The sequence below is a fragment of the Neophocaena asiaeorientalis genome, unplaced genomic scaffold (genome assembly GCF_003031525.2).
Source record: "Neophocaena asiaeorientalis asiaeorientalis breed wild unplaced genomic scaffold, Neophocaena_asiaeorientalis_V1.1 scaffold87, whole genome shotgun sequence".
In the NCBI taxonomy this organism is placed as follows: domain Eukaryota; kingdom Metazoa; phylum Chordata; class Mammalia; order Artiodactyla; family Phocoenidae; genus Neophocaena; species Neophocaena asiaeorientalis.
The window spans coordinates 5,721,235-5,744,308 of NW_020175432.1; the positions used below are offsets into that span (position 1 = coordinate 5,721,235).

A 23,074-nucleotide genomic window follows, 5' to 3' on the forward strand; every position below is an offset into this window, starting at 1 on the left:
TACAGGCAGGCATGGGGGCAGAGCCCTCAGATGGGAAGGGGCACCCTCAGTGCAGTGGGGACTGGGGAGGGGAGCCCCAGCTGGGAGGCGGCTCCGCTTAGGGGGGCACCAGGCAGGGATGGTGGGGAGGGTGAAGGAATTACTTAGATTCCCCTTCAGCCCGGCCTGCTGCCCTCCTGCTAGAACCAGGGGCCCAGGGGAGGGGGTTCAGTGCCTCCTGGGGCCTGGTAGCCTCGCGAGAGAGAACACATTGGACTCCTTCCCCTTCTGTGCTGGCCTTGCAAGACTCCAGCTGAGTTTCCCCAAACCCTCAGAACCCCAAACAAGCCAACACACAGAGAGGGTGGCAGCATCAGACACAGAATGACGGAGAAGCAGACAGGCAGAGCCCCCTGGGCCTCAAAGAGCCTGGTGGGGGAGACAGAGGCAGAGAGGGAAGAGGCTGGGGTGGGGGGACATCACAGATGGGGCAGGACAGCAGGTGGGGCACAGACACGCTCCCACACTCCCCCGGGGCAAGCCCGAGGCTCAGTTTTTCTGCCCAGCTCCCCCCTGGGGGCCCAGGAGCCGGGAGCTCCCCAGCCCGCTGTTGGGATGGGCGGGCGGCACCTGGGGGAGGAAGGGGGCATGGTTAGACTGTGCTCAGCTGCAAGGCAAATCCAGTGTTAGTCGGGCCTGTCCGGTATGTGTGTGTGGCAGGGAGCCCTGCACACCCACTGCTCCCTTCCCACGGTAGCCCCTGCACCCACCCCTGACCAGCACTGGGGTCACCCCAGCTTCTGAAGCCCAGGGCAAGATGGCTGCCCAGGGCACTCCCCCTCCAGGCTCTGTGTCCCTGACCCCTTAGGAACCTCTGACCAGGGCCTCGCTCTCCTGCCACCTCTCTGGAGGAGCAGTGTTTGGCTCCCTTCCCAGCGCCTCATCCAGGGCCTGGTACGCAGGAGGTGCTCAGAGAAACTCTGGGGGATGAGTGAGTGCCCGGCTTCCCTGTTCTGCGGCGTGGCTTCCATCACCCTTGTAACACCAGCCCTCTTCTTCTGGGACCGGGAGTTAGCTCAGCCCCCCCAAGACACATCCTTCATGTCTGTGAGTACGAGTGCGTGTATGCGTGTGTGCCCCTGACTCTCCCAGGGCTCAGGCTAGCTCTCTCCCATCAGACTGGGGGCTGCCCATCCCCTGAGCCCTCCTGCTCTCTGAGGGTCATGCCCTCCCACCCACACTTGGAGGTTTGGCTCCAGGAGGTCTCTAAGCCCCTCTCCTCCCCACACCCTCTAACTTTTTTCCTGCTCCTTTCCCTGCACGGTATCCACTTCGGATGCCACTTGGATCAGGGGATTTTTTTTTTTTTCCTGCCCTTTATCTTACCTGCCTCGGGAGAAATCGGGTTTGTCATCTGTTGTTAGTTTTATTTTTGATTACCGATAGCAAGGATAATAATTGGTAAAAATCACGATGAGGAGTCACAAGAAAAGCAACAACTCCCGAGTGCCCAGCGCTTACTCCGTGCCAGGAACCGCGCTAAGCACCTCTCGGGCAGCCTTTCGAGAACCCTGTCTATAGAGGGGGAAAGAGGACCAGTGAAGTGAAGCAACTTGGCTGGGGCTCCCTGGCTATCGAAAGCAGGCACCGTTTCCCTCACATCTATGGCTGACGGTGCACAAGGAGCTTTTACCCACGTTCTCTGTACTCCGGGCAACACCTCAGGGAAGGTGTTTGATTCCCCTCCCACCATTAGAGAGGAAGGTGTAGGTTCAGCTGGATCGAAAGGGCACCCAAACCATTACTGAGCACATCCTGAACCAGGCTTGGGCCTGGGCGCTGGGGGGGTGAAGATGAGGCCTCTACCCTGGAGGAGTTTACATCCAGCACTCTGTCACCAGGAGCAGCCCCTGCGGCCAGCCCTGGGTTAGGCGCTTCGCACACATGATCTCCTGGACTTTCGCCTCCTTCTGCAGCGGCCCAGAGAAATTAAGTCATTTGCTCAAGTTTCAGAGCCAGAAAACCCAAGGGCCGGGGCCGAGCCTCGAACCCAGCCTGATTTCCCCACTGTGCTATGCTCCCCAACTCCTGCCCCTCTTCCCTGCTGCCCCAGCCATGGGGCTGGGCGGTGTCCCCAGTGCTGTGGGGAGGCTTCAAGGATCAGATGGGCGTCCCTCTCAGGCAGTGGCTGGAGGCCTTGGTCGCTGAAAGGAAAGGGTGAGGAGTAAAAGAAGAAGGTTATGGAAGCACATAAGCTGTCCTGTCTCCCCCAGCACGTCTGCAGTCACCTGCGAGGAGAAATCAAAGGTTGGGGGGAGGGTGAAGGCTGGGGTGGGAGGGGAGAGGAGGGAGAATCACAGGGCCTCCTGCGCCCCCGCCCCTACCCCCTCACACTCAGACACCCTGGTGGCCCTGCCTCCTCCCGCCTCTGCCCGGAGGCCCTACCTCCAGGTTGCCTACATGAAGCTGGGGGTGCAGGGGAGGGGATGGATGATGGCGGAAAGGGAGGGAAGAGTAAGGGCTGGAAAGAAGGGCCACGTTAAGGGTGGGGTGCTGAGGAGGAGAGACCCTGTCATTGTTTGCTCCCCTTGGCCAGGTGCAAGAATGGCAGGCCCCTGGCTCCCCAGATCACCTTTCTCAGGCTTCCTGGTGCCACCCTCAGTCCAACATGGTGGCACTTCCTTTGCAGACAGGAAGTACTGTGGTAACGGGCAAACAAACCAAGAGTTAGGAATCTGTGGAAGATGCCCCTAGCCCTTCACACCTGATCTGCCACCAGGCCTCAGAGGGTGGTCTGCCTCTGTATGAGTACAGAGTCCAGCTTCCAGGACTGGGAAGGGGCAGGACTGGGGGCACGTGAGGGGTGAGGCGGACAAGAGAAAGGAAAGGGAACTCAGAGAAAGGGGGGTGAATGAGAGGGAAGAGCAGGTGTGTAAGAGGGGGTCACGAAGGGAAGGGGTGAGAGAAGAGGAGGGAGGCAGAGGAATTAGAGGGCAGCGAGGTCAAGGTCCAGGGAGAGGAGAGGAGAGATATAAGTGTGCCAAGTGGAGTACATGGGTGTGGCCTTGGAGTGTATAAATAAGCCCAAGGGCATGTGAAGAAGCAGGGTGAGCAGGCCAGAGTAACAAGAGTTGCAGAAGGTGCCCAGTGGATGGGGACAGAGTCTATGAGGATGGGGGTGTGGGTGGGGCAGACACCAGTGTGGACAAGGGTGTCTGGGTGAAGAGAATGTGTGAGGGAGGGAGCAGGCCCAGCTGTCCCCCGTGTACCTGGCCCCGACTTGGCCCTGTGTGTGTGTGTGTGTGTGTGTGCGCGCGCGCGCGTGCGCTCAAGGTGTCTCCTCCTCACTCGCTTCTGGAAGGGGGAAGGGCCCGCGTCCGCATGAGGAACAAGATGACTCACTGTAGGGGACACAGTCGTACTGCACCTCCAGGTACTTGTAGGTCCCGGGACAGGGATCGGGAAAGGCGTCGGAGCCAGCGACCACCACGCACTGGGTGCGGTTGTTACACCTGTGGAGGAGAGACGGGGAGCTGGCAAAAGACAGGCCTGGAACTGGGTGGGGGGTGGGGCAGGGTCAGGAGAGGAATGGACAACCCCAGATTGGGAAGGAACTGTGGAGACCACGCCAGGGACCTTGTGTGGGCATTGTTTTCTGTTTCCTGCCTGCTCTCTCCTACCAGATAGGATTCTTCTGTTTCTAAGCCCTGGCATGGCATGAAGCTTAGGGCTGGGCCAGAGGGGTGGCCCCGTAAACTGCTTCCCCAGCCACACTTCATCACTTTCATCCTGAGTGTCACCAGTGCCATTATGTCCTTTTTTTTGTTTTTTCTTCCTATATTGACCATAAAGCCCCCACTTTGTTCACAGAAGAGTAAGATGTGAAGCCATACACGCAAGGTGGTGTCTTTGCAAAGATGCTATTAATGAAATGCTCACGGTGTTTGCCTGTGTCCACCTCAGACCATGTCTTGACATGTCCTACCCTTTGGACAGCGCTGCTGTGAGGCTCTGCAGTCAGGACAGGGGAAGAATCTTCACCTCATGCTGAAGCCATCCTTGGTTCCCCATGGGGAACACCCCCGAGTCCCTGTCAACTTCTCAGGAGGCTGGCTACCATGTAACAGGAGGCCTAGTTAATGACAACAAAAGATGTTTCTTGCTGCCTGTTCCCACGGTCAAGGTCTCCGTTTCCCTGGAGCAGGCCAAGTCTTGGCTGGGCAGAACGGTGACTTGACTGTGGGTGTGTTCAAGTGGTTTGGGGGAGCTTCCTGACAGGTACAGGGCAGAGGGGGCTCCTGTGTCTTCCCTTCAGTCCTGCCCTTAACCAATGAGTGCTTAACTCACGAGGATCTGCTTATACCCACCCACCTCAACCCCCTTCTTTAAAAATATAACACTGACCTCATAAGGTTAAACAGAGACTTAGTTACCTATGACCCAGAGAACTAGTTATATTCCCCAAAGTGCTTTCACCTGCTGTAACACTGCAGGTGTATTCCTGTATGAATTCTTGTATACGAATGTTCATAGCAGCATCATTTACACAATCACCAAAAGGTGGAACCAACCCATCGACAAATGAGTGGATAGACAAAACACGGTACATCCATACAATAGAATATTATTCAGCCGTAAAAAGGGAGGAAGCTCTAATACACACTACAATGTGGACGAGCCTTGAAAACATCACGCTCAGTGAAAGAAGCCAGCCACAGAAGCCACGTATTTTATGGTTCTATTTATATGAAATGTCCAAAACAGGCAAATTCAGAGACGGAAAGTAGATTAGGGTTGCCAGGAACTCGGGGGAGGGCGGGGAATGGGGAGTGACTGCTAAGGGCAACGGAGTTTCCTTTTGAGGTGATGAAAATGTTCTGGAACTAGACGGAGGCAGAGGTTGCATAGTATCGCGAATGTAATTAATGCCACTGAATTGTTCACTTTAAAATGGTGAATTTTATCTTATGTGGACTTCACCTCCGTTAAAGATGAAAACAAAAAGAAAAACACAAAAACGCTGGCTTTCCAGCTGGAGACTGCATGTCCCAGCCTCCCGTGCAGCTGGGAGGAAGTGCCCAGGAGGAAGTGCCCGTAACTGAGTTCTGGCCCAGGAGGTGGGAGTGGGGGTGGGGTGGGTTGCAGCGCTGAGACAGAGAGAAGCGGGTGCTGAGGGCCTTTCCAATTCTGATCTTGTTCAGGTCACTGTATTTATTCTGGGGGGGGGGGTCTCCGTCAGAGTAGTGGAGCTGGACCCTAACTAATAGAAAGAGCCTCCAGGTGTGAAGACAGTGGAGCAGTGGTCTTAACACAATCCCTCAGCCCCCGTGACCACCCTGCTCAGTGTCACCCCTCTAGGACTGAGACCCCACGAGCGTCGGAACTGGGTCAGTCGCTGTGCTAGGTACTTGGGAACGTGGCGGAGAACATCGCGGACCCTGAGGCCGGTGCTGAGTGAAGTGGGCAGGGAGAATTTGGAGGCAGGAGGTAGGAGGAGAGAGAGGCTGGACTCGGACTGTCCATGCAGGGGTGTCGGGAGATGGGAAGCGGGGAAGAGGGACAAGATTGCTGGAGGGGAATGGAGGTTTGATTTTTTCCTTTTTTTTTCTTTTTGCTGCTCTGTGCAGCTTGTGGGATCTTAGTTTCCCGACCAGGGATTGAACCCAGACCCTCGGCAGTGAGAGAGCACAGTCCTAACCCCAGGACCGCCAGAGAATTCCCGGAATGGATGTTCGAGAGAGAAACAGTGGGAGGGAGGGGATGAAGCGGTTCTGGCCTGGCCCACCCACCTGATCACGCCAGTCTCCTGCCCAAAACTCTCGGGAGGCTTTCAGTGACCCCACCCAGTGACATACTCTAGAATCCCCAAGGAGCTGTAGAGCTGGCCCCAGGCCTCCTTCCCTTTTCCAGTTTTATGCTCAGAATCCTGGAGTGAACCCTGCATTCTCTCAGGCGTTTGGCAAAAATTCAGTGAGCGCCTGTGGTGTATCTGGCTGTGGACACAGCGGTGACAGACAAAACTCCCTTTCCCCGTGGGGCTGACAGCCTAGTGAGGGAAGACATAAAAAAGACACGATAAAGAGGCGAAATAGCCAATGGGACTGTGGATGGAAGTCAGGACTAGGAAAGAAAGAGAGAACACAGGGAAGGGGCTGGGAAGTGGCAGGGGCGGGGGCCGGGTTGCTGTGATTTTAGAGGGTGGTCAGGCAGGCCTCGCTGAGAGGTTAGTTAGGTAAAAACAAAAAATCCCTGGGGCTTCCCTGGTGGCGTAGTGGTTGAGAGTCCGCCTGCCGATGCAGGGGATACGGGTTCGTGCCCCGGTCCGGGAAGATCCCACATGCCGCGGAGCGGCTGGGCCCGTGAGCCATGGCCGCTGAGCCTGCGCGTCCGGAGCCTGTGCTCCGTAATGGGAGAGGCCACAACAGTGAGAGGCCCGCGTACCATAAAAAAAAAAAAAAAATCCCTGAGTAAGGAGAGGGAGGGGCCATGCGGGTGTTGGGGAACAGCATTCCTGGCAGGGGGAACAGCCAGTGCAAAGGCCCTGAGGGAGCCCTTAGTGGAAGATGCCTGATGGGTGTAAGGAGTGGGCCAGGTAACTGAAGCCCAGCGAGTGAGGAGGTGCGTGGAGGAGGTGAGGGCTGGGAGAGGACAGGGCAGAACGTGCAGGGCCTTGGGGGCCTCAGGGGAGGACTTAGGCTTTTGCTCTGAGTGAGGCTGAAGCCAAGGAGAGCTGTGATCTGAGGAGGGACAGGACCTGACTCAGGTGCTCACAAGCACCCTCTGGCTACTATGGGGGGAAACAGACTATAGCAGGCAAGGAGAGGGGGCAGAAGATACTGTAGCAGTCCTGGGGGACTTGGTGGTGGAAGTGGCGGTCACATCAGGGTATAATTTGAAGGCAGAGCTGACCAGCTCTAGGTGGTGCGGGTGTGAGTGTGAAAGAGGCTTCTGCAGCTTTGCACACATGTACCCCACACTCACACACTTACAGACATCAACAGTCTTCACACTCCCTCCCTCACATTCTCACACGCGTTCTCTCTGACACTCACAAGCACATACACTTCTGCCATCTATGTTCAACTATCACCTCCTCAGGGAAGCCTGACCAGACCTCTGGGCTATCTGTCAGTTCCCATGACATCTCACTCTGTCCTGCCATGGCTTTTACTCTGCAAGCCCCCACTAATCTCGGGATGAGCTTCTGGAGGCAACGGGCTTGTGGCAGAGGGTACAGGTTGGGGAGGTGACAGGCTGGCAGGGCATGGGCTGGGTCTTTTTTGCTGTTTGCATGGGACCCGGCCCCTAGTAATTGCTCGGGAAACATGGGTCGAATGCATAAAAGGAAGACTAAAGGTGAACGGGATGTGCTGGCCAGGGGCACATGGAGGACAGGCACCTTATTGACCCCAGGGACTGCTGCCACCCCATCTCCCAGGAGCCCCGCAGGGTGGGGCCCCTCACCTCTGGGACATGATCTTGAAGGCGTCTGGCAGATAGCACTGCACGTTCTCCATCTGGAAAGGGTCAGCGTCGCAGATCTTGTCATCTGTGCGCCCATAGTTGGCGTTCTCCACCATGATGACGTCGCTGCCTGGGCACCGCAGCTCGATGGGGTAGCCTTCACATGCCAGCTCACGACGCATCAGCCCAAACGGAAGCCCGGCCCGGCTCAGGCCTGCAGGGAGGAGGGGGAGAGAGTCACACCCGGGCCCAGGAAGGGAGGGAAGATCCCCGCCGAAGAGGCGCCACCTCCAGCTTCACTGTATCGGGCTGCGGACTGTAGGAACATCAGTTTATTCATCTGTAAAATGGGCTTCTCAGTGTGCCCGCCTGTGTAGTAAGGCCATGAACCTGGCCCAGGGAGAGTCTGGCCTTTGCCTTGGCTCCTGGGCGGTGCCCTCTAAGCCCCTGAAGTGTCCTCCTGCTTGAGAAGAGCGTCTTTGTTTACCTGGGGGCCTTGAGCCACGCCAGGCAGCCTGTGCTAACTGTTATGGGTTGAACTGGGTCTTCCCCCTCCCCAGATTCAAATGCTGAAATCAAGCCCTAACCCTCAGTACCTGAGAATGTGGTCGAATTTGGAGATGGCTTCTTCACAGAGGTAATCAGATTAAAATGAGGTCATTAAGGTGGGCCATTAATAGGGCCCTATTGGGTCCTAATCCAATATGAACGGTGTTCTTATAAAAAGAGGAAATTTGGACCTAGAGGCACACACAGAGTGAAGACGATGTGGAGACACACGGAGAAGATGGCCATCCACAAACCAAGGAGAGGGGCCGTGCGGGTACTGGGGAACAGCATTCCAGGCGGGGGGAACAGCCAGTGCAAAGGCCCTGAGGGAGCCCTTAGTGGAAGATGCCTGATGGGTGTAAGGAGTGGGCCAGGTAACTGAAGCCCAGCGAGTGAGGGAACAGATCCTTCCCTTGTGGCCTTCAGAAGGAACCAACCCTGCTGACGCCTTGATCTTGGATGTGTAGCCTCTAGAACTGGGAGGGGATACATTTCTATTGCTTAAGTCTCCCAGTCTGTGGTATGTTGTCGCAGCAGCCCCAGCAAACTAGTACACTCACAATGTGGTTTCAGGTAGGCACTTTGGGTCACACGGTATCAGCTGACCTCTGGAGGGGCTGGAGGCTGAGGTCAGCCATGTCTACGTGACTGAGCCCCAGTAAAGACTCTGGACACCAAGGCTCAGGGGAGCTTCCTGGGTTGGCTGGACAACATGCGTGTTGTCACTTATCATTGTCAGGAGGGTTCCTGCTGCCCGTGACTGCACTGGGAGTGGACCGCCAGAACCCCCGTGCATGGAACTTTCCTGGATGGTGCACCATGCACCGCTTCTCTTGGCTGATTTCTTTTGCGGTACGCGGGCCTCTCACCGTTGTGGCCTCTCCCGTTGCGGAGCACAGGCTCCGGACGCGTAGGCTCAGCAGCCATGGCTCACGGGCCCAGCCGCTCCGCGGTACGTGGGATCTTCCCGGACCAGGGCACGAACCCGTGTCCCCTGCATCGGCAGGCGGACTCTCAACCACAGCGCCACCAGGGAAGCCCTCTCTTGGCTGATTTTAATCTGTAATAAACTATAACCACGAATATAATGGTGTTTCTGAATTCTGTGAATCCTTCAGGCAAATCATCAAAGCTGGGGGTGGTCTGGGGGACCCCCAAACTCGCAGTTTTAGTGTCAGAGGTAAGGGCGGCCTGGTGCACTTCCCTAACTTCACATCACCCCATGCAAGGTCCAGAGATGGTGCGGGAGGGAATGCGCTCATGTTCTGGAAGAAACCACAGAGTCTGGCTTTGCCACTTCCCAGCTGACAGGCCAGGTGTGTCCTTTGGACCAGGGCTTCTCCTGGTGTGTCCCGGGAATCAGCAGCATACACACCATGTTCAGAATGTAGATTCTGGGCCCCCCGACCCAGGCCTGCTGAATCAGAATCTTGGGGGTGAAACCAGGAGCCTTTGGACGGATACACCCACCAGTGATGCTGATACACACTATAGCTTGGACAGCCACTGCTGGAGCCTCACCAGGCCTCAGTTTCTGGATCTGTAAAATGGGCCACCACAGCCCAGGGCTGTACTGGGAGGATTCCGTGCTAGAAAATGTTCTTGAAGGAGGTGCTGTGCATGGTGCTGTGCTCGGTGAGGGCGGCACAGGGAGGGGCCTCCTTGCTTTCACCTAGGAAACCTCCCAGGGTTGCCACGACAATGAAAGAACTTACCACGGGCATGCCCTGCTCTCAGAGGGGTTGCATTGTCACACGTCAGTCTCCATCCCATGCCATTTGGAGACTGAGAGCTGGGACTCAGGAGCCAGATGGCCAGGGTTGGTTTGTTTGTTTATTTTTTTGTATACATGTATTTATTTATTTTTGGCTGCGTTGGGTCTTCATTGCTGCACGCGGGATTTCTCTAGTTGCGGCGAGTGGGGGCTACTCTTCGTTGCGGTGCGCAGGCTTCTTGTTGTGGTGGCTTCTCTTGTTGTGGAGCACGGGCCCTAGGCGCGCGGGTTTCAGTAGTTGTGGTACATGGGCTCAGTAGTTGTGGCCTGCGGGCTCTAGAGTGCAGGCTCAGTAGTTGTGGTGCACGGGCTTAGTTGCTCTGCGGCATGTGGGATCTTCCCAGACCAGGGCTCGAACCTGTGTCCCCCGCATTGGCAGGCGGATTCTTAACCACTGCGCCACCAGGGAAGTCCCCGGCTGGGGTTTAAATCCCGGCTTGGCCGCTCCCTGGCTGGTGGCCTCGTCCAGTCACTGACCACCTCTGTGCCCCCGTTTCTTTCCCTAAGGAGCCGATAACGCCTATCTCATAGATCCATGCAGAGGGTTGCAGCGCACATGGTACATAGGGAGATGGCAAGCCACTAATTACTATTATCATTAAGATGATGAAGGCAGCTAGTCTCTGTCGGACAGAGTGGGCTCAGTACCATCCATGCCTGCTGGGGCAGCCACCTTCTTGGACACTGGTCCCAGCCAAGCCTTGCAGGGTGTCAGAGGGAAGGGGGGATGCACAGAGTGGCCCTGGGCTCCAATGCGGGGACTGTCACTTGTAGATGAAGAGAAGGCACCAGTGCATGACGGCAGCAGGGCCAAATGGGCCCCTTTTTCAAGATCTAGTGCCTCCAATGGCACCTGGGGGCCCAACGGGGTTGGCAGCTAGGCCCTCGGGATATTTTGGGGTGAGCTGAGGCCCACTTGTGGGAAAGTTTTACGTGCGTACGTGCGTTCCTCTAGCATCATCTGCTTCCGTAGCTAATTTTAGCCCTTCCTGGGCCCGGGAAGGAGGCCGGGGGTGGAGGGCTGGCTTGGACGGGTCTGGGGGTGGAAGCAGCCCCTCCCAGGCCAGCTGGCGCTGTGGGGCAGGACCTGGATAGGTAGAGAACATGGGTGCTGGGGGAGGGGAGGGTGCCAGCTGGCTGGAGCAGTGCCAAGGCCCTGTGACACGGCTGGACAATGCCCCCTTCACCTCTGTGGCTCCCCGGAGGGTGGGGCTGTATGAGGCAGCAATGGGGAGCAGGGTCCGCCATGAGTGCCCTCCAGACAGGGCTGGGAGGGGCAGGCAGGGGGCACACCCGGGGCGAGGGCGAGGCTAGCGGGCCTCCTCTCTTCCCGCCCTGCCCTTGCCCCCGCCTGGGCCCACCATGGGGACTGTAATTGAGTAATCGGTGAGGGTGGGCGGGCAGGCTCGGGGCACTAATTGTGGTGTGTGCAGGATCCCGGGAACGGCATAGGGCCGAGCCGGGTAATTAGTTGTTTTTAAATAAACGTCAGCGGGCATGCTTTAATTAAACCTTCTTCCCAGCGAGAGCCTCGGAGATGTAATCACACTGAGAGAGACACACACAAGACAGAAGAGCATCGGCTCACCAGGAAGGCCTGTCCTGGTCCCGGGAGGCCACATCCCGAATCCCAGGCTCTAGGACCCCTGGTGGGATGGACCCTGGTGCTCTGGGTTGGGGGGTGAGGGGCTGATCCGGGGACTCCTTGGTGGTGCTAGGGGGGCATAATCACCAAGTCTTCCTCTGGCCTGGTTCTGGGTGGTCTGAAGCGGGTACTGTAACGAGTGGTCGGGAGGTATTTCACTGTTTTATATCCGCCCTCCTAGCAGGGATTTGGAGGCACGGCCCCTCCCCAGCCCCAGCAGCACCTACCTTGGGTGGCTGAGGTGACCAGGACGGCAGTGATGCAGAGACTCCAGAGCACAGCGGCCAGGCGGGCCATGGTGGCGGCTGGGGCGCGTTCGGGGCTCTCAGTGGCCTGTGCAGGCGGCCTCGCCCCGCATCACCAGGTGGGTACCACGGCCTGGCCCACCAGTCTGGGGAGGACAGGAAGAGTGAGGTAGGGGGCAGCGGCCGACCCCCAGCGGGCCTAGTAGGAGGGGTGTTTGGGCCGGTCCCCTCTCCTCCTGCTGGTGGCTGAGGGCTTCCATCCTGCAGCCCCAAGAGGGGCTGGGCGATGTAACCCGCCCGAGCCAGCCATATCTGACAGAAGCTGCACCCTTGGGCCAGAAGCTGACCCCTTCCAAGGCCTCTGGCTTATACTGCACCCTCCACTCCCACCCCAACAGATGGACCCACCCATCTGGGCATCTTGGACCTCCTGGAAGCACCTCCTGGTGTCTGACAGCCCCCCTCGGGTGGCTGGGGCAACGCTTCACGCTGTCACAGCTATGAAGGGCCCACCCGTACCCAGGCAGGCCTCAGACCCTCCATCACGGAGGAGGAGAGCCCTCTGGAAGCCTCTTCCCTGACCCGAAATCAAGACCCTGCCTGTTTGTCTCCCCCGCCCCAGCTTTCTCACCCAGCACAGCGTCCAGGGTGGGGGACCCAGGCGTCTTGGCCGCAGCTTGCAGCCGCTGGGTCTTGGCCAGGAATCCAGGTCCCCACCCCTGGTCCCCTGCTTCCCGTTTCTCTGGCTCTGGTAGCTAATTAGAATCCAGCTGGCTGGTGCCACAGATCAGGGACCACCAGGGATGACTGAGTCCCCTCTTTCCTCTCAGGGGAGACCTTCAGGGTAAGCTAGAGACAAGCAGGCAGGGTGAGGGGTGGGTGCAGCCCCTGGGGGGCCAGGGAGGGTGAAGGAGGGGTGGAAGTTGTGTGGCGACCCCTGCAATTCTCTCCAACCCCACCCCGTCTGCCCATCCTCAGGCACAGTGGCTCTGAGGGCACAGAGCCGGGTTCTGACCCACTTCTTCTCCCTCATGGCCTCTCCTCTTCTCACTGCCTCCGTCTCCCCTGGATCGTCTTGAGACTGGACACCCAGATCTTTACTTTTAGTCCTTTGCTTTATCTACACCCTGGTTCTCCAACATGGCCCCAGCCCAGGGGCACCAGCCTGGCCAGGAACTTGCTAGAAATGCACATTATCTGAGGAGGGTCAGCACCCCATGCTTTCTTGTTTGTTTGCTTTTTGACCGCGCTGGCGCGGCATGCGGGATCTTAGTTCCCCGAACAGGGATCGAACCCGTGCCCCCTGAAGTGGAAGTACAGAGTCTTAACCGCTGGACCGACAAGGAATTCCCCAGCAACCTGTGTTTTAACGGGCCCTCCAGCGTGCAAACCCCTGGTCTGTCCTCTCCCACCGTCACCCCAGCCTGTCCTACGGGCTCAACACCACCGACCAGCCAATACTTTCCAAATCCCTTATGTCCAGTTTGGAATCTCTCGAAAGAACCCCGACTACTGTTTCCCCCACACACAAGATGAAAGCCTATCCGCCAGTCCAGGTGATTCCCTGTCCCCACCTCTGCTCCAGCCACTCCTGCTATTCCTCAACCACACCAGGTCCTGCCCCAGGGCCTTAGCACTTGTCACTTCCTCTGCGTGTATCTTCTGTCCACCATTTATTCACATGGCCTCTTCCTCTGCTCCCTCACCCCCTTTGGGCCTTCGTTCAAATGTAAATATTTCTCCCTTTTATGGAAGGGCCCCTGCACTGGGCAGTGATATCGTTGAATTGCTTTGTTTTGTTCCTGCTTCTAGAACAGGCCTGGCACACAGCAATGAATGTTTGTTGAATGAATCTCAGAACCCAAACCTAGGAATCCTCCTCAATTCCTCACTCCTCTCCTCCCCTCCCCTTCATAAACTCCATCAGCAAGTCCCACGGGCTCTGCCTCCAAAGTATCTCACCGACCTGCCCACTTCTGGCCCTCAGTGCCACCACCAGGACCAAGCCACCATCCTGCTGCATCTGGACGCTTGCCCTGGCCTCCTCCTCCCAGACTCCCTGCCTCCACGCATGCCCTCCACTCAGTGCTAAGGGAACATTTAATGATGTAAATCCGAGTGTTAACCTCCCACTCTGCCCTCCCCTGGGGTCTCTGTTCCTCATCAGGGCCTAGAGGCCGCTGGTGACCCAGCAACACCGTGCTCTCTAGCCTACCCACTTCCCGTTCCTAGAAGCTCCAGCTTCCTTCCAGCCCGAGCCCTTGCCTGGGCTGCTCCTCTGTCTGGAAGGCTCTCCCAGCATCCCCAAACGCCTGCTGGAGCTTTTCACCATTCAGGGCGCAACTTCAAGGTCACCGCAGAAGAGTGACCTGCCCTGACCACCCTAACCGCTCCCACCGCCCTCGCTTGTCATCCTTCAGCCCCATTTTTGTTTGTTTGTTTCTTGGCTATGCCGCGCAGCATGCAGGGTCTTAGTTCCCCAACCAGGGATCGAATCCTTACCCCCTGCAACGGAAGCACGGAGTCCTAACCACTGGACCGCCAGGGAATTCCTTAGCCCCATTTTAAATTCACGGCACCTGAAATTACATTCTTGTATAAATTACCTTCCCCACTAGACCACGGGCAACTTGAGGCCAGGGACTCGGCACAGGTTCCCAAGAAAGATTAGGGCAGCTCGCTCATGGGGCAGGACATCCCTCCCTCCAGGCCTGTCTCGTCTCACGTGAAACGGGAAGGTAGTTTTTCACAGGGCAGCCCTGCAGCCCTGTTCCCCGACCCTGACCCGCAGCAGCTCTCTGCACCCTCCCCAGCGCCCAGCCTTCAGGAAACTCCCCCCTCTACTTCCTCAGCCCACAACTGTCTCTTATCCCGCAACCCTGTCCAGATATGGCCTTTGATGGGTTTTGGTTCATTTCATAGCACTTTACAATTTTACATGGTTTGGGGGGGGGCATTCTTCACCACTTCATTTCTCCTGCACCCCATCTTCCAGCCACGGTCAGATGAGGGGGTTGGGGGACTGACCCTAGGCTGATGGCTGCTCCCCTCCCTGACTCTCCCCTAGAGAGTTAAAACAACTGGTTAGCGTCTGGTTAATGCTGGAGAGGCTGCTGGATGCCAGGCTCTGGGGACAGCGGGCCAATGTGGGTCTGGAGCCCGACCCTGCCATTTCATGCCCCGTGAGCCTGAGCAGGTCCCCCCCACTCATGCCCCCAGTTCCCTCGAAACCTCGGGTCTGCAGGGTTCTGGTAAGGACAACAGTCTACATACACGGTAGACCGGCAAGGGACCCATCAGAGGGTGCTGTCACAGCACAGCGAGAGTCAGGGCACGGGGAGGACCCATCTGAAGGAGGCGGCTCCTCTCCTCCTTCCGGGCTGCACCCCGGGACCCCAGGACCCCAGGCCTCTTGCCCGTCCACACCCCGCCTCAGGGATCCAACCAGCCTCATGGCTTTAGACACCCCCTGTACCGTGACGACTGCCACATCTGAGTCCCAGCCCCGCTTCTCTCCTCATGTCTACACCTCCATCTGGGTCTCCAAGGCATCTGGAGCCTGACCACACTGGACACAGTCCCCCATTTCAGTGCCTGGTCCCCCCGCCCTCCTCCCAGGTCCTTGGGCCAAAACCCCAGGAGTCAAAATCTTGGGTTCCTCTTTCCCTCACCCCCACAGCCAGTTCAGGAGTAAGTCCTGGGTCTACATCTCCAGAACACCCTAGCGTCCACCTGTCCATGCATGGCAGCCCCCCTCCAGGCCTGGGCATCACCATCTCTACCAAACGGCCCTGACCTCTTCCCAGCAGCCCTCCAGCCCCTCTCACTCCTGCAGTCCAGGCTCCCCCCACCTCCCCTCACCTGCCACTGGCACCCAGAGGGATCTTTAAAAAAATTATGGTATTTATATATATATATATATGTGTGTGTGTGTGTGTGTGTGACATAAAACTCATCATTTAACGGTTTTTAAGTATAGAATTCAGTGGCATTAACTGCATTCTCAATGCTGTGCCACAACCAGTGCGACCTATTTCCAAAACGTTTGTATCACCCCAAACGGAAACTTGGTACCCCGTTAACCAAGAACTCCCTCTCCCCTCTCCCCTCAGGCCCTGGCGACCACTCATCTACTTTCTGTCTCTATGCATTTGCCTGTTCTGGGCATCTCATATGCATGGAGTCATATCGTGTTGGCCAAAAAGTTCGGTTGGGTTTTTCCATAAGAAGTTATGGAAAAATGCGAACGGACTTTTTAGCTAATCCCCACACAATCTGTGGCCTTTTGTGTGTGGCTTCTTTCACTCAGCAAAATGTCTTTGAGGTTCACCCATGTTGTGGCCTGTGTCAGTTATTCCTCTTTCTGGCTGAGTAATATTCCACTGTATAGCTGGACCACATTTCGTTTACCCATTCATCATTAAAAAAAAAAAAAAAAAATTAAAAAAAAATTTCTTGGGGGCTGCGTTGGGTCTTCGTTGCTGCGCACAGGTTTTCTCTAGTTCCGGTGCATGTGCTTCTCACTGCGGTGGCTTCTCTTGTTGCAGAGCACGGGCTCCAGGTGCCACGGGCTTCAGTAGTTGTGGCGCACGGGCTTAGTTGCTCCGCGGCAATGTGGGATCTTCCCGGACCAGGGATCGGACCTGTGTCCTCTGCATTGGCAGGTGGATTCTCAACCACTGAGCCACCAGGGAAGTCCTAAAAATTTTTTATTTGAGTATAGTCTATTTGCAATGCTGTGTTAATTGCAGGTGTGCAGCAAAGTGAATCATTTATACCACTCTATTTTAGAGTCTTCTCCCATATAGGCCATTACAGAGTATTGGGTAGAGTTCCCTGTGCTATGCAGTAGGTCTTTATTAGTTATCTATTTTATATATAGTAGTGTGTAGATGTCAAAGTTTTTGGTTTTTGTTTTGGCCGCGCTGGGCAGCTTGCGGGATCTTAGTTTCCTGACCAGGGATTGAACCCATGCCCTCGGCAGTGAAAGCAAGCAGTCCTAACCACTGGCCCGCCAGGCAATTCCCTATCCATTCATCACTGATGGACACCTTAGGTTGTTTCCACAGAGGGACTTTTTAAAGATGTCGGGAATTCCCTGGTGGTCCAGTGGTTAGGACTCGGTGCTTTCACTGCCGAGGGCCTGGGTTCGAGGAACTAAGATCCCACGAGCCGCTCGGCACGGCCAAAAAAAAAAAACACCTTGACACATTGCTCCCCTGCTTAAACCCCTGCCGAGGTTCCCACTCCACATCCCAGGAGGTCACGCACACCCGGCTCTTGCCCCTTTCCCGCTGCTCCAGCCACGCTGCTTCCCACCATGCAGTCTTGGCCTGTGTCTCTTCGATCTCAGCTCATGTCCCCTCCTCAGAGATGTGGGTGGGCCTCCGCCACCCCACACCATAGCACCTTGCGTTCAGGGCCCGTTTGTCCCGTCCCCGCCATCCCATAACCTCCCACGTCTCCATCTTCCTCTCTGTAAAATGGGGCTACCTCATAGGGTAGCTGCACGACAAGATGAATTCATATCCGTGAAACACACAGGGCCATGCCTGGTGCATAGTGAGTACAGAGTGTCCTGGGCCGAACTGTCACCACCATCCCCACCAATCACGTCACTGCTGTGTGACCTGACTTGTCCGCTCGTGGATTTCCTTTGTAGCCCCCGGAGAATGGAAGCTCCCGAGGCCGTCCCTTGGTGCCTAGACGTGCAGTAGGTCCTCAAACAAATACTGACCAGATGAACACAAGGATGGTGGTGGGGGCAGCTGGACGGGGCGTCTGCCCTGTGACCTGGGGCCCAAGCCTGGCCCACACAGGCTGGGCACCATTGCCTCAGGGGCACAGAAAGTGTTCCCCATGGGCTGCCTGCCGCTCCCTGAAGCCCCTTCCCTGGAGCAGCTCCTCCAGGAAGCCCCAGGCACCCCCCAGAACTGCCCGCACCTCGGGGCTGCAGCAGGGGGAACTGGGCACTGCAGCTTCTGTTCCCTCTCGTCCTGGCCTGTGCATATGCCCACTCGGCCCTGGGGAGTTTTACCTGCTGCCTGGTGCTCACCTAAGCGAGGAGGTGAGGTCAGACGTGGATAGGTGGGAGCCACCTGGGAGGCCCAGGCCTGACTACCCCTGAGGCCTTGGGATGAATGGAATTGTGTTCCTCCCCCCTAAAAAGATACACCGGCATCTATCCCCCAGCACCTCAGAATGGGATCTTCTTTGGAGATAAAGAGGTAGTCAAGTTAAAATGAATGAGGTCATTAGGGTGGACCCTAATTCAATCAGACTGGTGTCCTTATAAAAAGGGGATATTTGGACACACACAGACACCCCCAACCACCAAGGAGAACGCCACGTGAAGACGGAAGCAGAGATTGGGGTGATGCGTCTACAAACCAGGGATTGCTGGCAAACCACCGGAAGCCAGGGGAGAGGAAGGAACCAACCCTGCTGACACTTTGATCTTGGACTCTGGGCCTCTAGAACTGGGAGATAATAAATTTCTGTTGTCAGAGCCCAGTCTGGGGTGTGTTGTCACGGCAGCCCTAGCAAACTCGCACAGGGTATCAGGGCACGTGGCGGGGGAGTTGAGGCAGAGATGGGGGCAGGGCCCTGAACCACACAACTTCAGGGGAGCCTTTCAGCTGGGATCTCCAGTTTGCCAGAACCACCCACCACGCCAGGGGCAGCGGCTGACACCTCTGTGCCCCGTTCTGAGCACTGCATGCTTGTATCTCCTTTAATCCTCAGAAGAACTTAGTAAGGGGGTGGGGAGTGTATACCCACATTTTACACAAGAGGAAAGTGAGATCCCAGGGGCACCTGACTGGCAAGGGGTCTTTGAACCCCAGGCTGAGCATGGGGAGCTGGGGAGACCTGGGGGCCCTCGAAAGCCCCCTCCTCTGGGCCCCCACTGCATCTGTGTAAGCATCCTGAGAAGTGGACACGCCCACAGGGGTCAGGTGAGCCCCCACCTGTGTCTGTCCCCACCTCGAGCCTCAGAGGGCTTGAGCGGCCCCAATTTAACCCATGGGAAACAGGGCCCACCACCCTCTGAGCCCCAGGTGTGTCGGACCCCCAGGTCACGTGGGCCGCCCACGGGTCCCACACCTGCCTCTGGGTTTGCCTGAGCCCCACATCAGTTTCAAGTCAAGGGGCGGGTGCAGTGGGGTCCCAGGGCCGGGTGACACGGCCCAGGCTCTGTCCTCAGGTGCCCTGGCATGGGGCAGGGGAGGGTGGGTGATAGGAGAAGAACCAGCTGCTGGAGGAGGGGAGGCACTGCTAGCTTGCCCTTGAGTGAGGTTGCCATGGCAACCCTCAGTGCTTGAGTGGGTGGGAGTCTGAATGTTCCGGGGCCCCTCAACACAAGCTTCCTGCCTCTTGCTCTGTCCCAAGCAGCCTTGAGTCTTCCCCAAACCCAGCAGCCCAAGAGCCCAGCTCCACAGGCCCACCTCCTCCAGGAAACCCTCGGGCATGGCAGAGTGGGTAACCAGCAGGCCCTGGGATAGGTCCAAGGACTTGGCTCCTGGGTGTCAATCTGCTGTGTGATCTCGGGCCAGGCTCTTGGCCTCTCTGAGCCCATTTCCCCATCCCTACTCTGGGACTAACAGACTTCCCTCACAGAGATGGAGCAAGGGCCCAGAGAGTGTCCGTCACATAACCTCCCTCAGGAAGGGGGCTGTGGGCTCAGGGAGGGCAGGGTCCCCACCAAACCCTCAGCTCCATCCCCTCATCTACCCATATCTCAGCAGAGGGCAGCCGAGTCCTCCCAGGCGCTCAAGAACCATACAGATATCCTGGACCCCTCTTCTCCTCTCATCCCTACAGCAGCTCCTGCGTCTCCTTCTTCAGAATCTGCTCACTTTCTCCTGACTCCTTGGTCCCCTCCCTGGTCCAGCCCTGTCTGTCGCCTCCTCCCCTGTCTCCCAGCTCTCCATCCTTGCTGCCCAGTCTGTTCCACATACAGCCACCAGAGGGCGCCCGTGAGCACCCCGAGTCTGGGCACATCCCTCCTCTGCTCAGAACCTTCCAAGGCTCCCACCTCACTCAGAGCAAAAGCCAAAGCCCTTCCTCGGCCCACAAGGCCCTGCACACTCTGCCCTGTCCCCTCCCCACCCTCACCTCTTTACACTTTCCCCCTCGCTCACTAACACCAGGCACAGTCCCCTCTCAGGGCCTTTGCACTGGCCAGTCCCTCCTCCCCAGATAGCTGCAGAGCTTCTCCCTTGCCTCCTTCAGGTCTTTGGGCAAACGCTGCTGGCTCTGGGAGGCCCTGCTGGCCCCAGCACTCTTGCATCCTGCTCTGGCTTTATTTCTACGTGGCCCTCATCGCTAGCATGCCAGCCACACGTTTTACTTATTTGTTTATTATCTCTCTCCCACTAGATGTCGGTGCCACAGGGTGGGGTTTGTCCGTCTTGTAAATTTTAAAAGGTCACTCTAGCTGCCAAGTGGCGCTGGACTGCAGGGGGTGGGACCATTCAAAACCTCCCCTTCTCCCTGGATGCCTCCTCCCCGGTCTCCCCCATCTATCTGCTACTCCCACCACTTCCAATCTCTACCCTGCAGCCAGCGTGATCTTTGCAAAATGAAAACCCAATCACATCCCTCCCTGCCTACAGTCCTCCATGGCTCCCTATTGCCTCAGAGGCCTCAACATGGCATTTCAGGCCCTGGTGTCCTGCTACCTTCTCATCACCTTCTCTGCTCTGGCCTATCCTCACCCTCCACATCTCTCTCTCACATACCCAGAGGACTCCTGCCCTCTGTCCCTTCTTCCTCCAAAAGGCTCTGCCTGCCAGGACTGTGTTGGTCCCTCCTGTACCCACACTAGTGGCACACTGGGGCTCCACATTTTACTCCCCTAACTGGACTTGGGCTCTGCAGCTGAAAGTCTATCCCACCAGGGAAAGTTCCATCGTGGGTTGGCCTGGCTCTCTGTTGCATGGCCAGCCCTGGGCAAGGAAAGGGTTCTTGTTAATTTGTTTAATGAACAAAGATGAAACAGACCCACAGAAGAGGTTGTCCATTCAGTGGATAGTTACCTAGCTCCCACCTGGTCACAAGTGCTTTGGAGGAAAATAGGCTTGTAGGGGAGAGAGAGAGTGGACGGGGTATGCGTGGGTGCAAATGTAGATGGGGTGGTCAGGGAACACCTGGCCAAGAAGGTAACATTTTAGCAAAGGTCTCAAGGAGGGGAGCCATCTAGGTACTGGAGAAAGAGTATCCAGGCAGTGGGAACAGCATATGCAAAGGCCCTGAGGTAGGAATGTGCTGAAGTGTGGCTTTGGCCCAGTAAGTGAAGGGAGAGAGGGAAGAGGTGAGGGCGGGTTTACAGGGCAGAGCGAGCAGGGCCTGTAGGAGTGAGGTGGGAGCCGTGGAGGTTCTGAGTGGGGACAAGACGTGCCCTGACTCGGGTACTCACAGACTCCCGCTGGCAAGGGGAGATCAGACTGTGTATGTGAGGAGGGGTGCTTCCCACCCCCTCCCTCTTTGTTTCTCCAGGTCCACACTGCTGTCAGAACCAGAAACCTGCAGTTTCCCCCTCCCCCTCCCCTTCCAATCAATCATCTACTAAATCATGTCAACTCTGTCTCGAAAGCCCCACACGGGTCCATCTCTAATGTCTCAAGGCCTCCACCTGGTTCTTCACCTTGACAGCTGTGGTGGCCTCCTACCCACACTGGCCTCTAAAGAGGGAGCGCATGCTAAACATTCCAACCATGTCTCATGGGCCTTGGCCCCTTCACAGGTCTCCCCAGCCCCGTGGACAAGTAGAAACGCAAACCCACAAACAGTCCTTCAGCCCCCAAGACCGGCGTCCTCTCTCCCCACCTGGCCAGGAAATGTCTTTCCTTCCCCCCCTGAGCCACCCCCTTCTTTCTGACCTCAGGGCAGGCCCCTCCCTCTCACAAACTCTCCCTCTCCTCCACTTTATCCCTCTTTCCCCTCCAGATCTTAGCTGGGAAGCCCCCTCCACCAGGAAGCTCTCCCTGACTTGCAGGCCAACCGGGCACCTCTCTGACGCTCCTCGCCACAGTGGGTTGGTACCATGGTGGCCTGTGGTCCATTTCCACCCCAAGGTGTTCCCTGACTGGCCACAAGTCTCGCACTCACTCCAGGCATGCAGAACAGTGCTGGCTCCCACGGGAGCCAGGGCCTGAGGCAGAGTGCATGGAAGAAGGCTCTGGGGCCCTCTGCTACCACCAGAGTAGCAGCGAAAGGGCAGAGACCAGAGGGATGGGGAGACGGTGCTCCGCAGGGCAAGAGTGAAGAGGCCCTGGGTCTCAGGGCCCTAGGTTCAAATCCCAGCTGTGCCCACTTTAGGCTGTGTGACGAGGCCCCCACCTCCCTCCTCTGCATTCTGTCTCTTCCCCAGGGAAACGGGTTGAAAGTCTCACAACAGTGGTTATGGAGCTTAGAAGTGATATCCAGCCATCCTACGCGTCTCTTTTAGAACACGTACTGTGTACCAGGCGCTGATCTAGGTGCTGGAGAGACAGCCATGCACGAGCCAGACACAAAGAACAAACACTAAAGAGGTCAATCCCATGATGTACTAGTGTTGTGTGTATGTGTGTGTGTGGGTGTCATGCAATCTTAAATACGGTGATGGGGAAAGGCTGGGCATGTCAGCAAAGCTCTGGGAAGCTGAGGGAGGAGCCACAGAGGTGCCCAGGGAGGAGAAGACTCGTGCAAAGGCCCTGGGGCTGGCTGGGGGCTGCCATGTTTGAGAACCAGTGAGGGAGCGACCACAGGGGAGTGGGAGGAGGTGAGGGCAGGGAGGTGAAAGGGACAGACAGCACCAGACTTGCCCCCAGTGGGGCTGTCCCTCTGCTGATGAGGGGCATCCAAGGATGCCCTGACCTCCACCACCAGGGGCAATGGGGCGGGAGGGCGGTGGTGCTCCAGGGTGGGAGTTGGGTACCTATGGCCTGGACACTGCCCACAGCCAACGGGCTAAAAATGGTTTTGCCACTTTCAAAGGGTTAAGAAGAGGAGGGAGAAGAAGACTGGTAAGCCCGCCAAAGTCTCCAGTACTTGCTGTCTGGGTCTTCACGGGGGGACTTTGCCGACCCCGATCTAGAGCAGTGCTACTCACCTGGGAGGGCGCACAGTTTTGCTCCTCTGCCCAGGCTGTTTGGCGATGTCTGGAGACGTTTTTTAGGTGTCACAGCTGGCGGCGGTGGGGGGCGGGGGGGATGCTCCTGGTATCTAGAGGGTTGAGGCTAGGGATGCTAAAAAGTCCTATGATGCACAGGTCACTCCCCCTGCCAAGAATGACACAGCGCCAGTGTCGGGAACGCCACAGCTGGGAGACCCTGCCCGGGGCCCCTCACCTGTCTGCACCACCTCCCCGATCCCGGACAGGAGCGCCCACCTGGCTGCCTGGCCTACCGGGTATTTTTAGCCTCTGAGGGAGAG

At 57.1% G+C, this 23,074-nt stretch overlaps 1 protein-coding gene across 2 annotated transcripts in view; it reads right to left on the reverse strand.

Moving 5' to 3' along the window:
- ADGRL1 (adhesion G protein-coupled receptor L1) overlaps positions 1–23,074 on the reverse strand; it is a 43,115-nt gene that overhangs the window by 14,820 nt on the left and 5,221 nt on the right. For both annotated transcript variants that reach the window (XM_024767305.1, XM_024767306.1), the window contains exons 2-4: positions 11,639–11,802; positions 7,444–7,657; positions 3,382–3,491 (exon numbers count right to left, since the gene is read on the reverse strand). In XM_024767305.1, the coding sequence (XP_024623073.1) occupies positions 3,382–3,491; positions 7,444–7,657; positions 11,639–11,708 (394 nt within the window). In that variant the 5' untranslated portion in view covers positions 11,709–11,802. The remainder of the gene's footprint in view (positions 1–3,381; positions 3,492–7,443; positions 7,658–11,638; positions 11,803–23,074) is intronic.